This window comes from Phalacrocorax carbo, chromosome 1 (genome assembly GCF_963921805.1).
Source record: "Phalacrocorax carbo chromosome 1, bPhaCar2.1, whole genome shotgun sequence".
NCBI lineage: Eukaryota > Metazoa > Chordata > Aves > Suliformes > Phalacrocoracidae > Phalacrocorax > Phalacrocorax carbo.
This window is the reverse complement of record NC_087513.1, coordinates 55,704,205-55,717,498: the sequence shown is the minus strand read 5'-3', so window position 1 is coordinate 55,717,498 and position 13,294 is coordinate 55,704,205. Positions and strand designations below refer to the sequence as shown.

General features: G+C 45.1%; 1 protein-coding gene across 1 annotated transcript in view; it reads left to right on the top strand.

Moving 5' to 3' along the window:
* The window catches only part of MEI1 (meiotic double-stranded break formation protein 1), a 39,658-nt gene that overhangs the window by 16,345 nt on the left and 10,019 nt on the right, over nt 1-13,294 (top strand). Inside the window, exons 14-22 of the mRNA XM_064453361.1 lie at nt 103-244; nt 1,647-1,758; nt 2,410-2,470; nt 3,716-3,813; nt 4,922-5,096; nt 5,196-5,343; nt 5,909-6,181; nt 9,265-9,430; nt 11,543-11,647. Coding sequence (XP_064309431.1) covers nt 103-244; nt 1,647-1,758; nt 2,410-2,470; nt 3,716-3,813; nt 4,922-5,096; nt 5,196-5,343; nt 5,909-6,181; nt 9,265-9,430; nt 11,543-11,647 — 1,280 coding nt within the window. The remainder of the gene's footprint in view (nt 1-102; nt 245-1,646; nt 1,759-2,409; nt 2,471-3,715; nt 3,814-4,921; nt 5,097-5,195; nt 5,344-5,908; nt 6,182-9,264; nt 9,431-11,542; nt 11,648-13,294) is intronic.

Here is a 13,294-nt window from a genome sequence, read left to right as displayed (position 1 = left end):
TAGGGTCCTTAATGTTGAAACTTGTGATGGAAATGTAGTATTTCCTGACTTCCTTTACAGAGCAAGGAGGATTCTTCTCTGGTATCTGCTGTGTGTTTGTAGGTTAGCAGTGGAATTCCAGAGTGACCCCATGGCCCAGGAGAACGCTTTCACTGCCCCCAACTCCAAGAGCAAGGACACACTGAGCAACTTCTCTGAGTTCCTGTTGAGGATTTGTGACAGTCTCTGCATCCCCATGGTTATGGTAGGGTTTCTTTTGAACTTGGTCTATTCCTTGGGTACCTGGAAAGGTGCTTTTGAGCACCAAGAGTAGGTTGCACAAGTTTTTTTTGGGAAGAGAACATGTAGAGTAAGCCAAGAACAGTTGTGGCATTTGCTACCTCTCCAGAGCCAAATGAGGCATTATACAGTTCATGCAAAATGGGAGTGTGTGGTCTCATTGGGTGGAGAAATTAATAAAGCTTCCATGTAGGTGGCAATGTCTTTCTTCAGACTGTGCGATGCCATAGCCTACCTGCCATGTTATCTAATCCATGGCAGCTCTGGATGTTGCAGAACATGAAGAGTGCTGAACTGTTGATTCCCTTTCTGCCACTTTTTTCAAAACTTGCCCATGTCCCGTAAAGCAGTGGTATTTTGCATCTGCAATTTTGTTTTCATGCTTCTTTCCAGAAGGTATTGAGGAGGCTGCCCAGTCTACACAGCAAGGGCAGTACTAAGCATCGTGTCACAGTAAGGCCAGGGAGAGGGTTTAAAAAGCAGCTGTGGAGAGTCACATGTGCTTTAGTGCTCCATATAGATTGGTCACTAAGATACTTTGAGCAGAATTGTCAAAAAAATGGGTCTCTGATTGTGGTTCTAAATGTTGAGTAATTTTGCTTGTGCTTTGCCACAGGTTCAGGTGTATGGATTCTTGCAGTTGTTGGGAGCTTGGAGATGTTTTGTTTTGTACTTTTTTAACCAATCTCTTGGTAGGCAGCTGCAGTGGCATTGCTCTTCTCCTCCCTGAAGGGAAGGTGCAGTGCATGTCCAGTTTGGCAAAGCTGGAGTCAGTGTGCTGCTTCTTGCTCATTGAACTTGACTAAAAATTAATGGACTGTGAGAAAATTGTCCACTGGCCTTCAACAAGAGTGAGTTGAGTTGCTCTGTTCTAAACAGTTTAGGGCTGGACTGTAGAGAGCTTAAATGCCTGTGTTTGCCAGTACTCAATAAAACGCTGAAGTACAGGTGTTAAGCATTACTGAAATCAGCTGCACTTAAGCATATGTCCAATGTTGTACTGGAGAATTAGCCATCTAACCTGTATGAGCAGTTACTTCAAGGGCAATATGGGCAGTAATGTCAGTTACTGTGCATTAAGGCCTAACTGGTTGCCAGCTGGAATCAGGAAGAAGTTTCTTGTTTGATGTAATGTCTTGCAGAGTTAGCAGCACAGCTCATAACATTGGCAGAGGGGAGTGTTAGTTGCTTTCAAAGTGCTCTGTAAAGCCTGCATACTTGCTGCCAGCCATTTTGGTAGGAGAACTGTTACTCCATTTGCTTGGATTTAGAAATCTAACTTTCTGGATGGGCAGGAGGCTGGAAGAAAGCTGCTGCTTTCAGTGTTTATTGCATATTACACACTTGATCTTTTCTTCTTTCCACAGGACTGCCTGGAAAGGGCTGTCAGCCCATCAGTGATGGAGGTTTTCATCTCAACACTTAATACACTCTTTACAGTGGTGCCAAACATGCGGAATAAGTTCTCCAAAAAGCTGGGTATAGGGGCAGTATGGGATCATGTTCTCTGTGCTCTTAACTTAACTGATGGAACTTGCTGCTGCTGCATATCACTGAGGCAATGAGCTTAACGAGACTTTTTGTGGAGGATTATATGACATGTTTATATGAGTAAGAATGGAGTGCACAGTCATGTTCAGCAGAATGAAAAAGTTAATTGGTCTAGCAACGATGATGGGACAGATTTTATTCTAGATAACTAAATTGTGTCAGCTTTACCCTCTCTTGTGGAATATTCAGAATTGCCTGTTCCTGTAGACAGGGATTATGCTGGAACTGTTGGTGGGATTTTACTATCTAGAAATCCTGTTTACTCTCTGTATTCCTTACTCTTTGCACATCAGAGAGGTGATGTAGAGAATTCCTCTGTTCTAAACATGTGAAGCTGGCAAATCTTCCCTTCTCCTCCTGAGAAAACAAACAAATCTCAGATACTCCTCTCCAAACCAAACTTGGAGTAGTTTGCTTTGGGAGAGAAAGCCTAACAAATGCGTCCTTACTGAGGTAGCCTGCCCTGTTCCCCAGGTTTATGTGGAGACGTGTAGGGGTGGTTATGGGACCTGCCTACTCTTTTCCCTTATTGTACGCATTCTGTGTTCCTTTGACAATTTTGTCTTGCTTTCTGTCTAGCATCCTCCTCCTTCATCCGGCTGACACTGGAGCTGAAGGCCAGATTTTGCTCTGTACAAAGGTACTGTGATATGTGTATTGTGAGCAAGTCAAAAATTTCCAGATGGGAAAGCAGATTATCTAATCTAATGCACTTGATTAGGCATGATGGGAAGCTGAAAGACTCCAGAGTGGTTGTATCTTATTGCAGAATGTAAAGGGTAACTGACAATGGAAAAACTGGATGTGGGAGAAGGGAGAAGCAGTCGGGTAGCAGGCGGGTGGATTTACACAGTGTTGTGAGAATTCCGTGCTCTGTCGTGAGCTGTGCAGATAGAGATAAAGCAGCCTGACTTTGGAGTAGTAGAATCGGTGGGTGTTGTGAAAAGAAGTAACAGTAGCATCAGTTCCATCTGAGCTCTGGCTTCCTAGGCACATATTGCCACTATCTTTGTTTCTAATGGTGTGATAATGTATAAGAAATGGGAGGGAGGAGGAAGACTTCAACAGCAGACATTGCAAAGGGTCTTCCGTGGCAGAGGCTATGACTTCTAGGTTGAGGAGTGCTGGGGGAGACACTGTGGGTCTGCAGAGATGTTTTACCTCCTCTTTCCTGCAATTACATCTCATTAAAAGAGTAAGCAAAATATACAGCACCCCTAGTTCAGGTTACCACTGTGGAACTTAGAGTGGGGATGTTTATGCCTGTGAGTGATGCGTGTGGGGAGTGATCTAGGCCTCTGAATACAGTAGTGTGGGGCACCAAAGATGGTGTGTTACAGTGCAAAGATGTTTGGTTATGTCCTATTCGGCAAGGAAATCATTGGAGAGAGAGAAATACCTGGGAATCAAGCTGTTCTCACCCCTTTAGTTAATGTTTTGGCATTTTTAATTGTTGATCTCTGGAAACACCATTGCTACAAAATCTGCTTACTGGTGTTTGACAGTGGAATTGGGTATTGGGAGCCAACCTCAAAGACCTCCCATTCTCTGCAGTGTTAGGGATCCTGCCCTCACAGGACTCCCTGTGTATACGAGGTGTGATGATTCTGAGAGCACCCCACTGTATTCAGATTGTCCCAAGGTATGTGAACATATTCACTGTTGTCACCGCGCGCACCCGCCACATCTGTAAACCGACTGTCCTTTGGGAACTCCTCATTTTCCTGGAAGCCCAGGCTGGCTCCTGGAGTCTGGTTTTGACAGGGCAGGGACTTGTATGTGGTCATTCAGTAAAATGAGGTTCTGGCAGATAGCATGTGATATTAGAAGTATGAATAGGATATTTCTAGCCTTCTTCACTGTATCTTTCTGCTCTTCTTCACAGTAATCCTGCCTTGAATCAGGCCTGTTCCAGCTTCCTCTGCAGCTTGTGCCTGAGCCTTTACTCTGACACAGAGAAGGAGAGAACTTCTTCTCAGGAGGGCAAGTTTGGCAAAAGAGACAAATTGCTTCATTTAGTTTGAGGCCCTGACACCATCTGTTTAGCCACTACGTGCAAAAATAATAATAAAAAAAAAAAAAGACAGAGAGGGAAGGGAGGACATACATAAGCTCGATGGAGAGATTATTTTTTTTTCTCCCTAGTTGTTTTTTTTAAGCTGGTCCAGCAGGGAGATAACACCGAGAGAAAGGCTTTTGAAGAGTTTGGAACCCTACCTGAAAGAATGTGTTTCACAGAATCACAGAATGGCAGGGGTTGGAAGGGCCCTCTGGAGATCATCTTGTCCAACCCCCCTGCTTGAGCAGGGCCACTTAGAGCAGGGTGCACAGGACTATGTCCAGGTGGGTTATGAATGTCTCCAGGGAAGGAGACTCCACAACCTCTCTGGGCAGCCTGTTCCAGTGCTCTGTCACCCTCACAGTAAAGAATTTTATCTTATGTTTAAAGTGGAACTTTCTGTGTTCCAACTTGTGCCCAGTGCCCCTTGTCCTGTTATTAGGCTCCACTGAACAAAGTGTGGTCCCATCCCCTTGACACCCAGTTTCGTCTGCCTATGGTTTTCTTTACTTGGTGACATTTCCTACCACAGCTGTGTGTGGCTTAATTGAAACAATATTACTTGCCAAATAGTCACCCCTCTCTGCAGATTAAGACCATCTTTTTCCTCTGGCATACTCTATAAAGCTTTCCTGTCTATACTGTAACTTTCTATAACAGGTAAGTCCCAAATAAATTAGATTAAAGTTTTCACATCACAGAAACCACTTTTCCTACTGACAGTGGTTGGTCACCATATAGGCAGTACCAGCAAAGAGCTGGGAGTCTCAAACAGAAGTGCCTTTTCATGTTCAAAGCCAGCTCCATTAAATTGGGTCTCACACCTCTATTCATGCCAAATCATAGAGGTGCACTTGCTGTGTGCAGACTGTGGGGTAGTAGGTTGGCTTTGATATTTCTTACATCAGGAACTTCCCTAATTTAATGTGCTTGAGTTAGGGCAGGCAGATGCTTCCATCCCCCTGTTCCACTCTGCTTAGTGGTAGACATTCCTCATCACTGCCTGCCTGCTCATATTAGTTTTATTTCTAGAGCAAGAGATGTCTGAGCTCCTGCAGAAGGGTCTGCCTCAATTAAACTACACTGTTGCTGAAAGCCTTCTTCTCCTGGCTGAAACCCCTGAGCCTTTCTCTTTGGATCAGTCTCTTTGCAGCCATCAACACTGCTTCATACTACTGTTGTATTTTGCCTACACCCTTGGGGACAGGTGAGCCAAGAGTATACAAGGCAAGTGGTTTTATGGCCATGTATTGGTGTCTATAGGTGTCTGATGTCACTGATTCCACTCCAATCTCCTTGAATGCAGGTTTGTCCCAGAAGCAGAATTATTTTTAGCCATAAGAAATTTCCTCCTATCAGCGCAGGACCATGGAGACTGTCCCCCTCCATACATACTCAGAGCTACACTTTACCTCCTTGCTGTCTGTCAGGACAAAGGCAAAGCCCTGGACTTGGTAAAAGAAGATTTCATTTCTACCTCTTGGACCCTTTTTGTTGTAAGGTTTCTCGCCGCTCCCATCAACCCTCTTGCAGAAAGTATTTTGACATAGGTGGTGAGTGGTGAATGAGTGAAGAGTGTGCAGTGCATCTACACTCTGGAAAGTTAACTGTGAAAAGCCACTAGGGAATATAGATTTGACTGAATAAACCTGTGTATGTGTGGGAAGTGTAAATGTGCTGGGTAGGCTGTGAATTCACATACAGAATATAATAAATTTGATAGCTTCAGTCTCCTGAACACATGTACAGCCTCTGCAGCAGGCTTTCTAGTGTTCCCATATGGTTCTTTGCTGCTGCACATCTTTGAGCACTGTATAAAGCCTACAAGTTTCTTAGCCTTTGTGATGCAAATGGGTTTCACAAAATGATGTTTAACTGATATATTTGATTGTCTACTTAAAAGGCAGTACGACTGTTTCTCTCAGTAAACTCTCATCACTTCAGCTTTTTGATATTCAGTGTCTAGTGATTGTTTTGTTCTCTCTCCCCCTCCCCCTTTCCCTCCTACACACTTACCAGAGGTCGTTGTGTACCATAAGGAGGATCCTGGATAATCTTCCAGATTTGAGTCTAGTCTACGTCCATTGTCCTCTCCTGCTGAAATTCTTCCTACGCTACCCTGAACTTATGGGGAGGTTTGGACACCAAGTCCTCCAACTCTGGTTTTCCTGGGGAGACTGCAAGCAAACTGAGATTGAAGAAGCTGGCTTTGGCGTATCTGATCAGCTGAACACTGCTAACCCATTACTTCCCATTCTGAAGAGCAATTCCAGCATTTTACTTATTTTACTGGTATGTGCCTTTCACGAGGACAGGCTGCTATCCTGGCCCTGATTTAGGGGAGCTTTTTGGTTCTTAAAGCTCTTAGTGCTGTTATGAGGCCAAGGATTCTGCTAAAAGGGCCCATGTGTGTATACACAGACTTCTACCTCCCAGGGAAGCCTGATGTGGAAAAGGGGACTCTCTATGTGTGTTAGCTCTTTTTCTGTCATCCATCCACTGTCATAGAAAGGGATCTTTTCAGAGTTGGCTAGGAAGGCATCTGAAGAGTGCTGCTGATGTATGCCATGAAAAACCCCATTCCTTTCTCTATCCAGATACACAGCTGGGTACTCCAGATTCTTCTGTGGCAGCCTTTCAAGAAGCTGTTTTGCTAATTTGGCAGCAATGGTTTACTACTGATGGATGAGAAGGGTATGAGGAACAAAAAACTTTGAAAAAATAGCATGCAGAGAACAGGTCTTGAGGGCACAGCTTTCTGTTTGCTTGGAGTTTTAATTTTGTTTGTTTTTAACTGGAGAGTCTTGTCAGAGATTCTTGCAGTACTCTTGAGTTTTCAGGACTGCAAATAGCACATTTGAGCGCTCTAAAAAGATAAAATAAAAATCTTGGGACAGGGAAAATTAGTGGAGGGAAGAAAGGGGCCTTGAAGTAGCAGGACTAGTGTGTTTGCCTTTAGCTGGTGTAATGAGCTCTGTTAATCTATATAATCATAACAGAATCCAAGCCCTGATGGCTGCTCAGAGGCTTTCTGTCACTTCCACCTCTCCCGCCCACCCTGTCACCCCTCCCCATCAGTGGCCACTTGTCCCATGACTGTTCAGCCAGTCACATAGTAAATACTCGATAACATTTCCACACAAGAACATGAGATTTGCCTGTAAGGGCAAAAGCTAAGAGCTGCTAGAGAAATTAAAACTATGTATCATTGAGAATAGAAACCCATGATGTCAGTACACAGTGAAGAAGCAAGGTTTGATTCTGAGTGGGCACCTGTCAGGCATTACAGATGGGTATGTATTTGTTCTGATCTAAGAGGCTATGTAGTAAATTTTAATATCCCAGGTTACTGAAATAACTCGGAGGAGGGCTCTCACATAGGGTAGTTCTTTCACAGTTAGGGTGATACTGCAGAGCAGGTAGCAACATCCAAGGCATTTGATACCATTGCAGAGCATTAGTAAAAGTGATCAATGAGTTGACATATCACTATAAACTAAGAAGTGCCCCATGAGACTTGCCTATGCTGTTACCTTTGGCAGTAGTTCTGGAACCTATTACTCCATAAACTAAAGCAGATGTATACATCACAGGTCTATCAATAAGCAAAAGAGAAACAGTGGCTCCTGCCGTGAATGGTACAGCATTTCTGCTTTCCCTTTTCTGTCTTGCCATGTGCTCTTGCAGAAATAAATTAATTCAGCTCTGTCCTGGTCTTTAAAGTGAGTTGTAATAAATCATAGGCTCTGACAATTCACCTTTCGGTTGGGGAAGAGCATAATCAATCTGAATTTAGATGGGCTAATAAAACAGTGTGATATCCTGGGATAAATATACTGTCAGATGTAAACAAAACTTATGAGGTGAATAACCTCAGCCTGAGAATGCACTAGTACAATGGAAAGGCCTCTGCATGGTACACTGAAACAAAAATTAAAGTCCTTCCAAGGATGATTTATTTGCTTATCGGCTTTTAATAATTGTCTGGATTAGATAGAACAGATGGTTAGTGCCTTCATCTGAGACCTTGAGCTCCTGAGCAGGAAGGAAGATGTTAACATGGTGATGCATTTACCAGGACCAGGAAGGCTGTGGCCCATGGTTTGTGCTGTGTGTGTTCATCTGGGGGTGAATGTGGTCATGATCACATGCTGTCCCACTTGTCTTCTCCATGCTCCAGATCTGAGCTGCTCTCTCAGAGAATGGAGACAGGCTGACTGACGTTAGATTACGTTCCTGAATGTTGTATGGAGCAGATCTATGTCAGCAGAGCCAATTGTGCAGACAGCTCCCTGCCCCCTATTCCTGAAGGTGTCAGATATGGGCAGGAATCAGGCTCAGAACAAGAGAGGGTTTTCTGGCACAGGCAGCCTGTTCTTACCTTAACTGCTTTCCTTGGGTATGGGATTCCACAGCCATTCCTGTCCATCATCCCAGTCTGGATGCATGTCTACTGTGTGGTAGGGGAAGGCAGCTGGAAAAGGCAGTAGGCTGTCCTAGCAGGCTGTAGGCTTGGTTGCTGAGACCAGTTTTCTGTTTACCTCTTTCAGCTGTACCATTTGCAGTGCAGTAGCCAGGACTGCTGGGGGAAGAGACGAAAGGTAGTGCTGACATAATACATGTTGAGATGATCATATTATGTCAGCACTACCAGACATTTTCTGCCTGATCTTTATGGGACTGCATCTGTACATGCTGTGCAGGTGAATTTAATGTTAAACACATTAACATCAAAAGTACACCCAAATTAAGGCTACTGGCCGTGGGATTCAGCTCAGAGACTCCAGACAGAGCTCTGTAGTCAAGAAGCAGGCTCGTGGGCTGAATGCTCTGTATGCGACTCTTCCATTTTCTGTGACTGAGTGATTGCTTGTCTGGTTTGTGTACGTTTCATGCAGTTTAGCTGTTATGCTGCTACTGCAGATACAAGGCTGCCAGCCTTTTGAAAATTAGTAACTATGGACTGACTCATAAACTTGATTTTAGGAAAGCATCTTTAATACACAACATTTTTTTTTCAAAACAACAAGGAGAGCAGAAGTGCCAGAGGCTCTTGGAAACAGGGCCCTGGCTTTAGCATCTCACCTGTCTAAAACCTTGACATTAAATGTACATTACGCCTACATGTGTGTGCTGGACAGGACAGGAGTTATGTAGCCAAATGCATTCTTTAAATGGGATATTACTCAGAGGTGCATATCAGATGAGAGTCCGTCTGCTTTGTTCAGTTCTCTATTTAATCAGGACATACTTAATCTGAATGATGCTTTATTAGGCTGTTTCCCAAGGCAGCATATTAGCATAATGGTGTTAAATAGCAGTGACTTCAGCCTAATCAGGGCATAAAGGTAATGTGTGTGCTTCTTCCCTCGCAGGACCTGGTCTGCTCAAGTTCTGTGGAGGTGGCTTGGAAGGTGTTGATGACGCTAAAGACCTTCCTGGAAAGAAATGAAGATGTCCTTGTCTGTGACCTCCTCCGGAGTCAGTTCCTACAGATTCTGCAGCAGCTGCTGGTAGAGAGCAGCTCAGCCTCCTTACAAGGTGACTCCCCTCTGTGACTTGGTTTTGCTGTAAGATCAACTAGCAGGGTAAATGGCTGAAGGGATGCAGTCTGGGATGAATTGGTTTTGAACTGCTGATGTAGCTTCAGTACTTATCTGCATGAGAAAATTTATGGACAGAACTGTGCTAATTTAGTTTCCAGAGATTCTTGTTTTGAAGTGAGAGAGTAATTTTCTGATTTAGGTTATTCTGGCTTCAAACTGTGATTGTTAAACTAAGGCAAGGTTTTGCTTTACTGTCATTAAGTGTTCAAGTGGAGAGCTGTGCTAGTAAATCTCCCAGCTTGAGCAGGGTCTCAGGTAGTGACTGAAAATACATCCTCCTTTTTGCCTCTTTGTGCAAAACAGGTTGGCGTGCCTGAGTACACTTGGTTCCCAGGGACCGGGAGCAGAGATTGTTGGAATCGTTTATGATATTGATCTCCAAACAGGAACTGTGGTATCACCAGATCTCATAATTCTAGTAAATCTCTCAAAGATTTAGCAGGGTTGTGACTGGGGGAAAACCCTCTGTTTTCTTTACTAGCCCTGCTGTGGAGTTGGGACTGTTGTCCCATTGTGAATGGTGCTGTGCAAAGCGGTCTTTGAGCTTGAACTGAAAAAGGGAACAGTGGTAGGATCTCCTTGGCTCCCCTGGGATAGGGGCTCAGGAAACTTTTGGTTGTTCCTGAGGAGGATGCTGATACTTGTTTGGGGCTCTGTTTGAGGTGTTATGCTGTGCAGCAGTTGGGATGGAAGCAACAAAAGGGGAAGTGGTTTTGCTTTACCTCCAGCAAAGTCAGTAGGCTGGAGAAGATGGGGGTTGAAAGCAGGAGCATGATAGAGCATGAGGCTACAAGGTTATGGATAAAGAAAGCAATGTTGGCATCTGCCAGGTCTGATCTTGTTTGGAACTGTGCACATCTGGAGTTGTGGTGTCCCTCCGTTACTGATCTAGTGGTGCCAGGTGCTGTGGGGAGGTAGATTGTCCATTTCCTGTTGCAGGAGTCAGACCTATTCCTCCAAACAGCTGGTGATGGAGACAGGACACTGGGCTAGAGGGGCTTTTGCAAGACTAAAGCCCTTCTGTTGTGTCTAATGTCGCCCGATCCTCTTTATACTGCATCGTGAACTTGTTAGTTGAGTTACTGGCAGCCTCATCCAGAAAGTCAATCACCAGATGTAGTCTGGAAACACGACTTCCTTGTCTCCCAGCACACAGACCTCTGTGAGGTCTGGGGCAGATAAGTCCAGGGGATCTGCATCCCTGTTCAAACAGTAGCCTGCTCTTAGACAACAAGAAGGCCCAACAGTGGGATTCCATCAAGAATATGTTAACTGTAAAGACACCTGTAAATGTTTCCTTCTCAAAACTGAAAACTTGAGAGCCTTTGTGAAGACATTTTCTGGAGGTGATAGTTGCTTGCTGTAGGTATGGCTATACACAGTGCAAAATCTTTACCTGTTTACAGTGCTGCAGAAGAGTGAATACACGAGGAGGGGGTTGGCCTTGGGGGTTGGTGGTCTGAGCAGCTCCATTCTCCTCATGTACAGACCTCCCATGCGGGGCTCTCACCTCTACTGTCTGTGCTCTGCCCTGTGGAGTGGGACGGGCAGCATTTTGAAGCCTCACAGGATGCTGGAGAACAAGTGCTGCGTAGCTGAGTGCTCTGAGGTGCTGGCCTGCTGTGAAAGTATGGGCTGCCAGTGATGGTGAAGTAGATGGTAAGAGGGCAGACTGCAAAGGGCTGGTGACTTCTAACTTACTAGAGGTGTCAATTCGAATGTGCAGTGACCATGCCCCTTACATGGTTCACTAAGGGTATAAAAGACTCTAGCCTCCTTTTCCCCCCTCTTTTCTAGTAGTTCCTAGAATGGTGTTGGCAGGATCCAGCGTGTAACTCAGGCTAACGCACAGTGGCAGAAAGGGGGCCTGATCCAGAGAGGACTGAAGAGATGAGAATTAAGTTGAGAGTGTATGTGTGTCAAGGGGGAATACTGCCTCCCTTAACACACTCTCATTCCTGAGCCAGAAAATTAAAAATTCTTGTCATGCTTAAGGTACAGCAGTTTAGAGTTCACTGACAAGCTAAGCTGTTTGTGCCCTTCTTAGCTAACAGGAACCTGCCTGTTTTGCTGAGCCTCCTTTTCCTGGTGCAGCTGCGGAGCAAGGGTGTGAGGGAGCTGGACAGCACAGACTTCAAGCTGCTTCACCAGGGTGAGTCTGTGCATCCATCTTCTCCCAGGGGGCTTTGATCTGTATTTGTTAATTGCTCCATAAGATGATTAGGGGTTGGCTCTTAGTCCTTTGAGAGAAGGTGTACCTTGCATTACAGTTACGGTTGCTTTGAAATACTTTCATAGCCAGAGCATTGTAAAGAGCCCTGGCTCCCAGTTCAATCAACAAAACCCAGGTTCTCTGCCTCTTGCTTTTACAATACATTTATTGTCTGAAACTTAGAAGGTGGCCAAAGTATTCTCCTGGCTGTGACGTGATTTCAGGGTCTGTGACTGTTGTTGACTTGGCATATGACGGTATTGCTGATGTGCTTCCTGAAACATCCTTCCCCATCCACACTTGCTAACACACTGCTGTGGGGTTCCGGCCACAGGGACCAGCAGCCTAGTGAACCTGGGCTCTCCCTGGAGTGTTAGTCCAGAGCATATGGGTCCCAGCCAGCTGCAGGACTTGCCCACTCCACCCTACAGACACAGAAGAGTGGGCCATGTGTGTTTACTCACCATACCGCAACCTGCTTTCTTGTCTGTTGATCCTTACTTGGCAATTTCTCTCTTCTTATTTGGCTCTTGGAGTTTCATGCAGGCTGTGGGGAAAAAAAAAGTGCTAGAGGGAAGTTCAGCTGATCCATCCTCTCATCTCTCCCGTGCTCTGACAAATTGATCTCTCCAGCAGACTTTGAAGGACCATCCCCTTCAGTTTGAAGTGTTCCATGTCTCAGGGCTGCCTATGTCGCCCTTGTAAAGAAGCAGTGTTTCTCAGACATTCATTAGCTAAGGGAACTGGGGGTATGGAAGGAGCATGTCCTCTTTATACCAGTCCTTTTTAGTTGCTGTGATTTCAGAGCACAGCTCAGCTGCTCCCAGGAGTCGCAAGCTCCTTCTGCTCTTGCTTTCTGCTGTGTATTTTTCAACACACCTCTCTCCCTGCCCCAGCCACCCCCTTCATTCCCTGCTTGGCTCCCCAGGCTATGCTCTTCAGGGGTGGGTGTGCAGGGCACTCTCCTCTGACAAGGCTTATGTGAAACCAGCTCATAGATGGAAGGGGTGTGGGGAGGTGTGTTGATGGGTGCTTGTTGAGAATTGTTTACTCAGACTTTAAGCTCTTCAAAAGATCTCCTGTGACAGTTTTGCTGAGCCCTGCAGTCCTCGATTTCCCTCCCAAACTCTTGCTAAACATTGTTCCAAATTGTTTAGTACTTACAACATACATGGGACATTTATTCCTAGTGTGAGCAGAGTAGATGAGAGTGGAGGAGGCCAGCTCTCCATGCCACCCCCAAATCTGGTCACCATGTGAGACAGGCACATGGCTGTTTATGGCTGACCTAGTATTAGGATCAAACTCACTCTGTGGAAACAGGTAACTTAGGCTGTTGCTCTTGGATTCATTACTGCCCAATGTGATATATGCCTTTAGTATACCCTTTTCTATCGCCCCCTCCCTGTTATCATTCTCCACTGTACTGTCCAGTCTAAAGCAAACACTCTAGGGTAGATGCCTATTGCTTTTTCTGTACCATGCTCTGTTTATTTTCACTTCAGGTTGTGTTGCTCTTGTCCAAATTCGCTCCCCACTTACAGACTTCTTCCTTATGCTAGGTGCTCTGTTTGTTGGTGTCTGTGT